Source organism: Carassius carassius, chromosome 35 (genome assembly GCF_963082965.1).
Source record: "Carassius carassius chromosome 35, fCarCar2.1, whole genome shotgun sequence".
NCBI classification, from domain to species: Eukaryota; Metazoa; Chordata; class Actinopteri; order Cypriniformes; family Cyprinidae; genus Carassius; species Carassius carassius.
The window spans coordinates 15,794,904-15,809,158 of NC_081789.1; the positions used below are offsets into that span (position 1 = coordinate 15,794,904).

General features: G+C 38.2%; 1 protein-coding gene across 18 annotated transcripts in view; it reads right to left on the reverse strand.

Moving 5' to 3' along the window:
- Positions 1 to 14,196, reverse strand: part of relch (RAB11 binding and LisH domain, coiled-coil and HEAT repeat containing) — a 49,464-nt gene extending 35,268 nt beyond the window's left edge. For 13 of the 18 annotated variants that reach the window (XR_009425595.1, XM_059524592.1, XM_059524582.1 and 10 more), the window contains exons 1-3: positions 13,528 to 14,196; positions 12,474 to 12,524; positions 5,660 to 5,749 (exon numbers count right to left, since the gene is read on the reverse strand). Coding sequence is in view for 17 of the 18 variants with exons in the window: in XM_059524592.1 (XP_059380575.1) it covers positions 5,660 to 5,749; positions 12,474 to 12,524; positions 13,528 to 13,987 (601 nt within the window). In the remaining variant the exon portion in view is untranslated. The remainder of the gene's footprint in view (positions 1 to 5,659; positions 5,750 to 12,473; positions 12,525 to 13,527) is intronic. The other 5 variants (XM_059524587.1, XM_059524589.1, XM_059524591.1 and 2 more) reach the window with 1 other exon arrangement.
- Between the last annotated feature and the right edge of the window lie 59 nt (positions 14,197 to 14,255).

Sequence of the window (14,255 nt, forward strand, 5' to 3'; positions counted from 1 at the left end):
TTCCTTCGGGTTTTATTTTCTCGCAAATTCACTAGCTGCTGTCTGACCAGGGATTTAGAGAAAATCAAAGTCTGTTTGTTTGTTTGGATGAACGGTAAAAAAAAAAAAAAAAAAAACTTTTCACAATTTTTTTAAGTTCCTTTAGATCTTCCAATTCATTTTGACTTTAAAGCTGAAGTGTGTAATTTCTGTGCCTCTAACGTCATCAAACAGAGTTTGAATTAAAATTATATGGCTTGTCCTAAATAGTGCAATTTACGTTCATTTGCCATCTAGCTGCAATCGCTAACAAGTGTCCATAAAATTCACATGACCATAGGGAGTCTGGTTTGTCATTTTAGGTTGCAAAATTGTGCGCCAACTTCAAGACTACATTAGCAGACAACAATATGTTAACCATGCCTTTTGGGATGGGCCTAATTATCGTCAACTTCGGTACTGAATTTCTTACATTTTTTTTTATAAAAGTCCATTTCCCGCTACCATTTGAGCAATTTCTTAACACCGCTGATTTGACCGCTTATTTTTTTAGTTTCATTACCGACTTTTACCAAAGTTGCTACTTTTGACAACACTAGAAACAGTTTATCCCACCACTAATTCACGTCACTGACTAGACCAATGTTGACATGTCAGATCGTTCATTCAAGTGTCTCTGAATACTAACCTGGAATATGATATAGTAATTTGAAATGGGGGGGAAAAAAACTACACACTTTAGGCTACGTTCACACTGCAGGGCTTAATGCTCAATTCCGATTTTTTGAAAAAATCTATTTTTTTGCAAGGCCGTTCACATTTTCAATTAAATGCGACCTTTTGTGATCTCCTGTGTGAACGTGAAATGACCCAGAGGTGATCCGCATGCGCAGAAGAGTACTCAACGGTCAACAACGTCACTCGTTGTTTGCAGAAGTAGCTAACGTTAAACATGGATGTCAACAACAGTGAAGTCAACAGCGGAGCTCTTTTTGCAATATTAAAATTATTTTCCCAACGGAGCCAGCACAATTACAATCTTCTCATTTTAAGAAGAAAATTAACAAGAAGGAGGAGAGCGAGGTTTTTGGCCATGGCGTTTTGTGGAGCAGTGTTAGCAAAGTCGGTACAGAGAAACGTGTGGGTGCGGAGTCGCAGCCAGGAGTGGTGGGATACTGATGTGAGTGGCTTCACTAATACAGAATTCATCAGTAACTTTCGAATGACCAGATCCACCTTCGATTATGTTTGTGAGTGCCTTCGATTAACTTCGATTAATGTCTGCGGCGGCCCATAACAGTGCAGAAACACGTTGGAGTTGGAGTGTATTGGCTAGCAACAGGTGCGTGCTATCGTACGATAGCTAACTTGTTGGCTCGGAGGCTTTTTATTTTCCGCTGGCATTGGAGCCAGTATCGTCTGTAACCACGCTCGGCCATTTCGCTGGAAATGTTTTCGTAAACCGCCCGGTTCCGATAGGAGCTCTCGAGTTTGGCCTGAATAGAGCTGTCACCCCAAATATTAATTAAATCTGTGACCTCGCTTCCCTTCCATTGACTGGTCTCAGCAGCATCGTCCGCCATGGTTGTTGTTTATCTTCTCGTTCCCGCCTACTTCAACGCAGAATTATGACGTTTGTAGCGTATCAATGACGTACGGGTCGGATACATGTGGCCTGGCCGTTCAGACGGAGGTAGCATTTCAAAAGATCGGATACGTATCGGATTCAGGACCACATACCCAAGTGGCCTGGGTCACATTTGAAAAGATCGGATCTGTGTCGTTCAGAGTGTCATGAAAAGATCAGACACAGGTCGCATAGGGGCCAAAAAATCGGAATTGAGTCGTTTCAGCCTGCAGTGTGAACATTAAATAAAAGATTAGATTAAATAAAACTAAGTTGTCTACAAAATGTTAAGTCTTTCAAAAATAAATAATACTTTGCAGTTAACAATACCAAATATATACAAACGCAAATCCTAAATACACCAAAATCTAAATCCGCCTGGTGTTTGCATTTGATCTTCTCAAACAGTTGTTCAATTGGAAAAGGATTTAATGGTGTATGAAAAACCCCGCAGCAATCATGCTACAGTGGACTGCTAGATGAGTTCTAACACAGGCTTTGTCTCATTTCCGCTTGCTAATTTCTAAAACGGGAATTAGTATACTGTGAAGACCACATTTGGGATCAGAAGCACTTTGATCCTCTAACAGTTGGGACACTGATGATTTTGCATTAAAATACAACAAAAACCAATATTCTTCTGGTATAACAGCATTTAAAAAATCTAATTCTCACCAATCTTTAGGATGCATTCTGACAATTTCTAGGAAGCAAACATTTCAGTGTACTGAAACAATTGCGATCATAGCACAGCCCTAGAAATCCTTAGGCAGTGTATGAACTAGGGAACGGATTGAGACACACCCAGAGATGACGGGAAACAGAAGCATGGAGAGCACAGGACACTCTGCATGACTGTGCACTGATGATCAGCAGGTGGGACTCCCACAAGCTCTGCTTCCTTAATATGTTTTCTGGTACACCATTTACCCGAACAGGGCCAGATAAAGGAGGAAGGAAAAAAAGAAAGATGAATTCAAACACAAGAGAAAGAAATAAAAATAAATGGGGGTGGGGGGGTTCTAAGAGAAAACAGAGCTCGAATAGGACAAAGACACTTATGCTGCTGATTTATTCAGCACAGGATGCAAGTTTAACAAATGCAAAAATGTAAGAACAAGCAAAAAAAAAAGTGGCAAAGGTGAGCTTGCCTGGATGGTTTGTGGTCCAGTATTGGAAAGAGAAATACTGGAATAGAGACCCATCAGACAGCATGTAAACCCCAGGTCAGACAGCCAGGGCTGTGCTCATAATTGAAGGGGTTATGATTTGGGAGCAAATGCCCAATTTGGGGTGCAAAAGTGACATTTTGCACAAAGCAATCTTATTCTGCTGCACGGTTGCTTCAGCTTTCTACTTACCCATAATTAGTTTTTAACAAAATCACACTTATAATAAATGCAGAAAACCTCAAAGGATTAGTTCACTTTAGAAATTTCCTGATAATTTACTCACCCCTATGTCATCCAAGATGTTTACGTCTTTCTTTCTTTAGTCGAAAAGAAATTAAGGTTTTTGATGGAAACATTCCAGTATTATTCTCCTTACAGTGGACTTCAGCAGCTACCAAACAGTTGATCGTCAAAATACAGATTCAGAGCTCATCAAAAACATTAATTCATTTTCAAATGCAGAAAGAAAGATGTAGATATCTTGGATGACATAGGGGTGAGGAAATTATCAGGAAATTTTTATTTGAAAGTGAACTAAACCATATGAAAAATACCCATTACCTAAAATCAATCATTTTTATTTGCTCTTATTTGCTTTATTGTTTATTTATTACATGGCAGGCCTGTTCACACCAAGTTTAAAGTGACAATCACATATTAACAAACATTTGTATGTAATATTTGACAACTACAAACTACAGTTTCTGAAAATTTAATGAATAAATAAAATATAAAATAAAAATGAATAAAGATCAATTATGAGAATAAAAATAAAAATGTAATTAAATTAGAAAAAACGAGGGCTGTGCAAGTTAAAGCTTTATTATCGCGTTAACGCATTAATTGATTAACGCAGAAAATTCTTTTATAGCATGTTAACGCATTTTCTTTTTTTTTAATTATGAAAATATGTTGCTCACTGGCTCTGAATACACATACAGACAAATCATGGGTCACAGGAGGGGATTCTCCCGATCATATTATTTAGGCTAAGCATCAGCATTTACAAACCATTGTCCACTGTTATTTTTAACAGAAAAGAATGCAACGAGCTTGTAATCACGACTTCATAAATGGGAAATAGATAGTTTCCGATAGCACGTGAAGACAGCAGAGAAGCACTTGTTCAGCAGATTGGATTGCATTGTTTTGTTAACTTAGTGGTTTATTATTTTGAGTCGTATGGGACATGGTAACATGTCCCTCTCACAATATATTGCTTTACACATCTATCGTTTTTGCCGCTCAGAAATATTCATGCAATCATGCACCACGTATCAGAAGATCTGCGTGGTAAGCGCTCACACTCACTGATCTATTTATAACTGAACCACGCTCTGGCCCACCTTTTCCAACTGAGCCAGGGACTGCTAAACCGCGATCGCACTAGTCAAACAAACCAGTCTTTGGGTGTTAAGACTAGTTAAGTCTAGTGTGAGCACACCCTAATTATTCTCCCACATCCCACACACACTAGTATCTAGTACCTGTCCATTAAGTGTCGCCCCGTGCCGCACTCTGCTGTGTTGGGTTCCCCGATCGTGCAGGTCTCTAATAGGAGGGTGCCTGTTATATTGTTGTGATCAAGGCTCTGGACTCTGAGCAATACACTACTTTTTAATGTATTATTAGTTTTGTGCATAACAATGCGATTAAATCGCAGACAATCATGAGATTAATCGTGATTGGAAAAATTTTATCGTTGCCCAGCACTAGAAAAAAAAAATATATATATTTTATATAAAAATAATAAAATAAAATAAACTCATACATTAAAATTGCTTCGTTTTATTCAAAGCTATAAAATGCAGCATTGATGTGAACAGACCTTAATACTACTATCACAAAAAGTTAATTTAAAAATATTGCACGCAAAATATGTCCCTGGATAGAAGAAATCCTGATCCTCTGTAAATAATTCATTGACTTCACTGTTAAACCAGTAGCCAACAAATATAGGTGTACAGCTAAGCTCTGAGGATTTTTTTTTTAATGTTGGCAGTGGGTGGGGGATTTTTCACAGGAATTATTAGTAGCAACACTTTCCGATCTGAAAAAATTTCTGCCAGGATAATGTAAGAATCTGAAGCTTGGGAGGGACTCAAGCTAATGAAACAGAAAAAGCTCAGGGAACAGTATTGGCAACCTAGCCAAGCAAGTATCAAAACAAGGAAATGACAAAGAGAGGACACTTGAGAGCCAGAAAACCTTTTGCTTGGTAAGAAATGGGAAAGCAAAATAGTTATTGTCAGTACAGCCAAATTAGTTTAGCGTTCAGCATTCAGCTATTAGTTAACCCTCCTACTCGTCTATAGAGACCACTCATCTACGAGACCGCCGATGAAAGCGCTCAGTGAACCATACAGTTTGACCCATGTGAATTCACTTCAATCATGAATGCCAAGAATCTTGTGTCATATACGGTAACACTGACCAAATCACCTCTCGTAAAAGAGTTTAACAAGCCACTGAACCACTAATAGTTTCCAGAAAAATGTCCAGTAAAGGCAATTCCTTCTAATTTTGCCTAAAAATGGCCTTGTACCGTCACTGCTGAACTGTGTTCTTGGAAATTCAGGGCATTAGCAAACTGAAAATGTGGCTATTGTCAATTGTGCTCTAATATGACGATAAGTGCGTGCAAAATGTTTACAATTAAACAGGCTAAAGATTTCCACTATTAAAAGTATCGTATGACACGACGTTGGAATTCAAGAACACATGACCAGCCACTGTGGCTGAGGAAAATGTATTTAACTAGCAGAACTGAATCACACCGCAAACAACTCTGATATGATTTTCAAATATGATCATTAGGACTAAGTGTTCACGCTGTAGTCATTAATTCTATATATGAATATGATAGCAGGATTTTCCTTACCTGCCACTCTTTCGTCCGACTCCCTGTTGCCATCATCTGAATAACGAGCGAAATCCAAGGAGTCCAATGTACTGATGCTGCCAGCTCGATCTGGAAACAAACAACCAAACCAAAAATGGATGAACTTCAGTGGTTCCCACACATATTAAAGGGTTTCATATTCTACACACACTCTTATTAAACAGAACACTAAACTAGCATTTACAGAAAGTAAAGTGGTGACATTTTGATTTGTTTCGGCAAACTAAAGCAGTCAGCAGTTATAGAGAATAGGCTCAACGTAGGCCAAAATTTTCCAGAAGCACAGATCTCTCCGTCTGTCTGCACTGCTGGAGGCAAGCCCCCACATGGACTCCTCTATTTCTGCACACCAGCGATTGTAGCGTGTTGTGTACACTGGCATGGTAACACATATTCAGCAACAAACCACATTTATTTATTTTTGTGATTTTAGATGAATGACCATATAATAATAGTGTTCAAGAACTTACAGATTCCACATCATTTGCATATTTTTAAAGGGAAAAAAGAAAAATGAAAAAAGTGTTTCCTGATCTTCTGAAAGGAGATTGGTGGATACTCACCAATGAAAACACATTTCAACGTTCAGAACTCAAAACATTCTCCCGATACAAAAACACAACTTATGGAAATATGTTTTAATTCAATAACTCATGGAGATGTAACCATCCAGTTACACACTAACAATATCTATTCTGTATTCAAAAAAAGGTCTTGTCCAGTCAAACTGAGGCATAGTTCTACTATTACACCAGAAGAAAATTTACAATAATTACACTGAAAAGTAACAAAAATCTTGATCTATTCCTACTGTCCTGTATGTAGCACCTCTCCATGGAAATCTTTAGAAGTCTTTAACTAAAAAGACTCCTTAAAGTAAAATTAAATAAAAGAAAATAATCCATCTCTTCTTTCAGAAAATGGTTACGAAAAGTGAATTAATTTAATGATTGTTGGCACTAGATAGGCATGGCAATTGTAGTTCTGGGAAAAATAAATTACATAAGTAAAATCAAATAAAATCTAATAAATTATATGGCCTCTTTAAATGCTTGTGCTCTTTCACTCAAGCATATCATATGATGGCATTAAAACTCATGTGCTCAGTCCATTGACAGCAAAGCTGTCCATGTGGAGGAGGGACAATCTCAATCCACCAATAAAAATGAGAGATTTTACTTGCCTTCAAATAGGTGATTTTTTTATTGTTTAATTTTTTTTTTTGCATGCCAACGTAAACTTGCATTCTGTATAAATGAAGTTGGTTGAATGTCAAATGTAGATAAATTAGTGGATCTGCCTATCACAGGCTTGGACAGAGAAGTATTGATGAAGGAACAATTTTGGGACTGTCTCTGGGCGTGACTTGCATGACAATGCTGAGATCCAACATCTGAGAGTGCCACAGAGCTGAGCTGAATAAACGTCTTGTCAAACTGGTTCTGCGAAGGCAATATGTGAGCTTGACCCATACTTAAGAGGCTTTCTTCAAGGAAAGATATCGAAAGGCTCTTGTTCAGTATGTCAGGCGAGTCATGTGACTCATGAGTAAGCGATAAATGTGCACACATACTTGCTTCTGTGTGGTAAAGTTCACATAATCGACACAAAATTAGAAATGATAATCTGTTTCATGTTAAAACACTTTCTCACTTTCAAGTCAACCATTCGTAGGTTGATTTCCACAAAAAAGGTAACATCAAAACATTGATCTAAGAGATTTATGTAATCGTGATTCTACTTCATGTTATTTATATGATATACGTGCCAACCAAAGGGAGTTTTTGTGTCATCTCATCATTGAGCACACAGAACTTCACATCTCCTATCAGAATTTGGCTACTAAGTGTTTTGTATTAGCAATACAAAGTTATTTTAGTAGCTCAGGAATGAGGAAGTGATAAACCCTTACGCTAGGCTAGGAAGACAAGGTTTATACAAAAAGGAGCCATTTCTTTTTAGAGACAGGTTACCAAAATCCATAAATTAAGCATTAACTACAAAGTAAATGGCCACAATAATTAAAAATCAAAGCCACATCCTCAGGGCCACATAAATGCTCCCTCTTTTTCATTTCAGCTACACTATATATATATATATATATATATATATATATATATATATATATATATATATATATATATATGCACCACAGAAGTGCAACAAGCGATGTTCCCGATGAAAGCAGCATTTTTACCATGTAATTAAATAAACCAAGCATTAAATAAAATAAATCAATAAATAACAATTAAAAAAAAAACATTACTTGACCAATAACAGTAAAAACTGTAATATTGTAAAATATCACTTTTTAATATATGATCTTTCATAAATCATGCTGCTCAAATAACATTTCTTATTACTATATTTTTGTTTAAGCCGTGATATATTTTTTGAATCTAAATAAAATTGAAAATCCTTTGTAAGTAACATTATAAATGTCTTTACCGTCACCTTTGATCACATTCAATGCATCCTTGCTGAATAAAATAATTTCTTTCTTTCAGAAAAAAATCTTCTTGACCCCCAAATTTTGTTCAGTAGTGCATATTGACTGACATACAGATTCATTTTACATAATAATAAAAAATATAATAATAATTCAGTGAGATTTAACACTTACAATGACAAAGTTGTCAATAATTTTAGGTCTTCATAATGTAAGTGTGTATTTAGGCAGTAGGTCAACGCAGATTTGCAGAATATTGTATAATAAGGATCAGTAGAAATTTTAAATGCATTAACGCTGCATAAGGCCTAATGGTGTCTTCTGATCTGTTTGCTGTGTGTCATCTGGAACTCAATGAATAGGCTGGAGGCAGACGGGGAACAGTCAATTGTGCAGTAAACTAGATTTTGATGACAGCTGCTTCGCAAAAACTGATCCAGGCAAGTCGGCATTAGAGGTCGGCCGATATATCGGTCGGCCGATATATCGGGCCGATATTTGTCAATTATTTGCGGATATATGTTTAATATATTTTTAATATATCAGCATCGGCAGATATCTGTGTTTAGTAGCGCCGATTTAAAGTCAGGCACGTCGGCGGGCAGCCCCGTGTTATTGGTGCGCTGCTGCTGCCTCATGTGAAGCACCCAAAGCCAAAACTTTTGGAAGATTCAACAACAGTGAACTATCCCGAGCATCCTCTGTTGCGCTCACGACAGAAGGGTGGACTTCCAGGGGGACGGAGAGCTCTGTGACGATAACTGCTCACTTCATCACAGCACACTGGGAGATGAGAAGTCCAGCTATTATGTTAAAAAGAAGATATTATGCCATGTGCACTTTAAGTTGATTTCATATATTTTAATTTCATAATTTAATGTTAATAAAAAAGAAAAAACGTATTTTTATTTGTCTTGGCCTTTTTTTTTTTTTTTGCTGATCCGAAAAATGATCCGATCCATACGAGGACGAGCGAGCGCGGGTTTGGCTAGATGTATTTGGAGGTTATTGCTCACGTCTCGTTCTGCACATATCCAAATGTTTCCATATTCGCAATGTACAGTCGTGGCCAAAGGTTTTGAGAATTACATAAATAATGGAAATTGGAAAAGTTGCTGCTTAAGTTTTTATAATAGCAATTTGCATATACTCCAGAATGTTATGAAGAGTGATCAGATGAATTGCATAGTCCTTCTTTGCCATGAAAATTAACTTAATCCCAAAAAAACTCTTCTCTCCATCATCAGGGACAGATTGATCTTCTGCAGAAAGTATAGTGAATGGACTGCTGAGGACTTGGGCAAAGTCATATTCTCTGTTGAAGCCCCTTTCCGATTGTTTGGGGCATCTGGAAAAAGGCTTGTCCGGAGAAGAAAAGGTGAGCGCTACCATCAGTCCTGTGTCATGCCAACAGTAAAGCATCCTGACACCATTCATGTGTGGGGTTGCTTCTCATCCAAGGGAATGGGCCCACTCACAATTCTGCCCAAAAACACAGCCATGAATAAAGAATGGTACCAAAACACCCTCCAACAGCAACTTCTTCCAACAAGAACAATGCATTTTCCAGCACGATGGAGCACCGTGTGATAACTAAGTGGCTCGGGGACCAGAATGTTGAAATTTTGGGTCCATGGCCTGGAAACTCCCCAGATCTTAATCCCATTGAGAACTTGTCCTCAAGAGGCAGGTGGACAAACAAAAACCCACTAATTCTGACAAACCCCAAGAAGTGATTATGAAAGAATGGGTTGCTATCAGTCAGGATTTGGCCCAGAAGTTGATTGAGAGCATGCCCAGTTGAATTGCAGAGGTCCTGAAAAAGAAGGGCCAACACTGCAAATACTGACTCTTTGCATAAATGTCATGTAATTGTCGATAAAAGCCTTTGAAACGTATGAAGTGCTTGTAATTGTATTTCAGTACATCACAGAAACAACTGAAACAAAGGTCTAAAAGCAGTTTAGCAGCAAACTTTTTGAAAACTAATATTTATGTAATTCTCAAAACTTTTGGCCACGACTGTATCTGAATGTTAAACTATAATATTTAAAAAAAAAATTTTTTAATGTAAACTAGACGGAAAAAATCATCCTCTTCACATGAGCAAAAACGTGCATAACAGCAGAGTGGACCGGTATAATATGGTCTAATTAAACTGACCAGTGTAACCTTTTATATGTTTGGTTGACTGTACTTTATTTTAATAATGAACAGACTGCGATGTAAGTTTGAAATTAGAATGCACTTTAGATGTTCTGTGTCATTTATACCAAACACAAATGTTGCTGGTTGCTAGTGTTTTTGCAGCACTACTGTTATTTATTTTTTATATATTTATTTTTTTATATTTTTCAGTTTAATTGATTTTTATTTCTAAAATTTTATTTAAATTATATTTAAGTTTACATTTATGTTCCAACAAACTTGAAAAATTCTACTTGATAAATGCTCTAAAACTTTTATGTAAATGATTGACTTATATATATACTATATATATATTACCTGTTTTATATATTTAATACTTGGTCAGTTTATTAATTTGTTTGGTTAACTTTGGATACATTTGTTATTTTAATACCGTGCAGTGCACAAATTTAAGATTCGAGAGATGGTTCAAGTCAGTGCTCAATAAATGATGTTAAGTTTAGAAATGTTGTGCATCCACTTATTATTAGTGTGACATTTTAGCATGCAAATGAAGGGGAAAACTTCAAGATATCGGCCCTAAAAATCGGCAGCACATATCGGCCATCGGCTGACCCTGACCTCTAAAACATTGGCATCGGCTATAGAAAAACCCATATCGGTCGATCTCTAGTCGGCATCATACAGTTTACAATATTCATTCAGCGCTGCTTCAAATCCTCTCACATCCTAAACACACAGAAGCCCTTTCATCCCTGAAATACTTCTCAAGCGGATACTGCATCTCTCTAGCAAAGGATAAAATATTGGCGAGACTGTGTGAGGTGTTGATAATGTCTCTTCCTGCAATGACGTGACAGAAGAGAAGCATCTGCTCCCTCTCAGCTGGTTGCCAGATCCTCTTTCAAAGAGGGGGTTAGTTCCATAATGCTAATAAAGCCCTGTGGTTCCAGAAACCTCTGTTCTAGAACCAGGTCAATACACAGCTGTCAGCAGCAATTAGGCATGTACCGGTATCTAAGAGTCAGTTAAGTGCGGTTAATTCTCCAATGCAGATGAAGTATCCCAACTGAAAAAAACACTGTTAAAAAATAGGGATTGGCTGACACAAACAGCAAACCCAGGTCTAGTCTTCTAGTTTCAATAGCATCCCCCTCTCCCTGGAGAACGGTGTCACTTAAGACACAGCACTCAGCTGATGAGGTCACATCCTGTCTCTTGGTCCTCTTAAAAATAAAGGTCCTTTGGTATCAATGGTTCCATGAAGAATCTTGAACCTTTAACATCCACGAAAACTTCCATGGCCTTTAGGGGATTTATGTTTCCTTTACATAAATCTCTTAGATCAATGTTTCGATGTTAACATTTTTGTGGAAATCCACCTATGAATGGTTAACTTATAGTTTTTACATATTAAACTCGAATATGAGAAAGTGTTTTAACATCAAACTAATTATCCATTTCCTTTTTAGATTATTAAAATATTCTTCACAGTAAGGAAAAAAAAAGGTTCTTTTAAGAACGGTTCACTGAAAGAGGTTCATTGTGGAACCCAAGAAGGTTCTTCTATGGAATGACTGGAATCATCTTTACTGAAAAAAAAAAGACGATTCTGACGTCATTTACTCACCTTGATGTTGCAAAACTAAAAGAGATTCTTTCTTCTATAGAACATTAAAGAAGCTATTCCGAGACATGTCTTTCTTGTCCAAATAATAGAAGTCAATGGTAATCAAAACATTTTGGTTGCCAGTATTTTTCATAATATCATATATATAATATATAAGACAGACAACAGACACCTTTGGAACACCATGAGGGTAAGTAAATTAGGACAGAATTTGAATTGTTTGCATTCACTTTAAATTATTGGTTTGGGTGATATGAAATGGCTTCTTTTAATGGCTTGATTGGCTTTAATCAATGAAATTCTGTTATAATTGATCAACACTATACAATTTTGCCATTTTCAATCCACACTGCAACTGCATGCAACCTAGTAATCAAGAAAAACAAATCCCCACCTCATGCTTTGAAAGGCAAATAGTAAGAGGCAGACGAGTGCAGGCTATCACATAAGAGACTTCATTTAGGAGCAAAGGTATAAGAAACAAAGAATACGAAAGGAATTCCTGATTACACCAAACAAATGACATCAATCTCGTGTATCACTGCACACAGTCAGGTTTTACATACCCCTCATGTGAGCATCTTTTTTTCTCCTCTTTCTATCCTGCATCTGCACAGCTGGAGTCAGTGGGAAGACTTCACATCACATCACACAACAAAGACACAATCCAGCCCTAAAAATGCCTCCTGAAAATGCCTCCCCAACAAGCCTCTGTACTTGAAATCATTAGACTGAAACAGTAAACCGCAATATAAAATGAACAGGTAGTCTAGCTAAAGTACTAGTTTGAACAACTGCAGTGTTGGTGTATTTTATGGCTGTTTAAAGAAAGTGGCTTCGTTCCAAAACCTAGTGAGTTGCCTACCTAGACAGCATTTTAGTGCATTAACCTAACTAGGTATTCTGTTACAAATCCTAGTGAGCAGCCTAACTAGATAGCAATTGTATAATGTATATATTAGTAGTTTATGTCATAACTAAGTATCTAGCTCCAAAACCTAGTGAGCTGCCTAGAAAGCATTTTTGGGCATTAATGTAGGTGCTAAATAGGCGTCCTGTTCTAAAAAAAATAAAAACATCTTAAATCAGATGGTCTCCCAGCCTGGTTTACCTAGTCTAGCTGGTTTTCCAGACTGGCCAGGTAAGTGGAGTTCAACTAGTTTAAGCTCGTTGACCAGCTGACAAGTGTCTAAAACCTTAAACTCCGCCAGCCTAACCAGGTTATGAGACCAGTAAACCATTTTAGACTGGTTTTAAATGTTGTTTGATTAGCAAATGCGGTCTCGTAGGTTTTGAAACATGTCCATTACTTCATACAGGAACACTAGACTTTATTGCAGTTGGACCTACATTATAAATATGTTCTCCCGGTTTCACAGACAAGGTTTAAGTTAGTCCCAGACTAAAATGCATGTTTGAGCTGTCCCAACTGAAAATATCTTGCTCTGACATATCTTAAAATATGTCAGTGTCACTGTTCTGTGTCAAGATGCACACCTGTAATGTTTTCTTCTAAGGCACTTTTCTAAAAGTTGCTTAAATATCTTAATTTAACTAAAGCCTAGTCCTGGCTTAAACTAAGCCCCGTTTTTGAAACCGGGCCATTATCTCATGACTTACTAAGCGGACCTCCAGGACCGACACCTTGCTCTTTGGAAGCGGGTGGAGTTCCGCTCTGCCGCTCGAAATTGCCTGGATTGGAGAAATAATCCCGCAGGCGAGGCAGCTCGCGTCCGGCTTCCAGGAGCTCGGTGTGCAGCTCCAGGGCCGTGAGGATGTACTGATCCCGGAGCAACTGCGCGGCGATCGCATCAAGCGACACCCGAGTCTCAGCAGCGCCTCCTCCTCCGATCCCAGCCACCGCCGCGGCCGACGCGGGGATACCGTCCACACTCGGGCTGGTTCGGTTGCTGGACAGCAGAGCGGCTGGCTCGGAGTACGCCGGCGGGGAGAAGGGACCGAGGCTGTGGCCTTGCGCTTCATCACTCGGGCTGCGCTCGGTGTCCGCGCCATCCTGCCTCTGCTCCGCTTCCTCCTCCGAGTCACTCACGTTAAACGGGTTGACATTACCCGCCGCCATTTTACCGTGAGGTGTTTAGCCAGCTGTCTGGCTGATATGTGTCTCCGACTTCCTGGACGGATGTCAAGAACGCTTTATTGCTCCTTATCAACGGGGCTCCGAGAAATATGCTTTGGTTGGTGGGGCCAAATGTCATTTCAGCACCCCGCCTCCTCCCTGCTAAGACACGAGCGGAAATGACGTAATGCACTCCGACTAGCCTGGATCCTTCAAGCGGATGTGAGAAGAAGATCCAATGAGAAAACATAAGAAGCCAAGGTTTTATTTA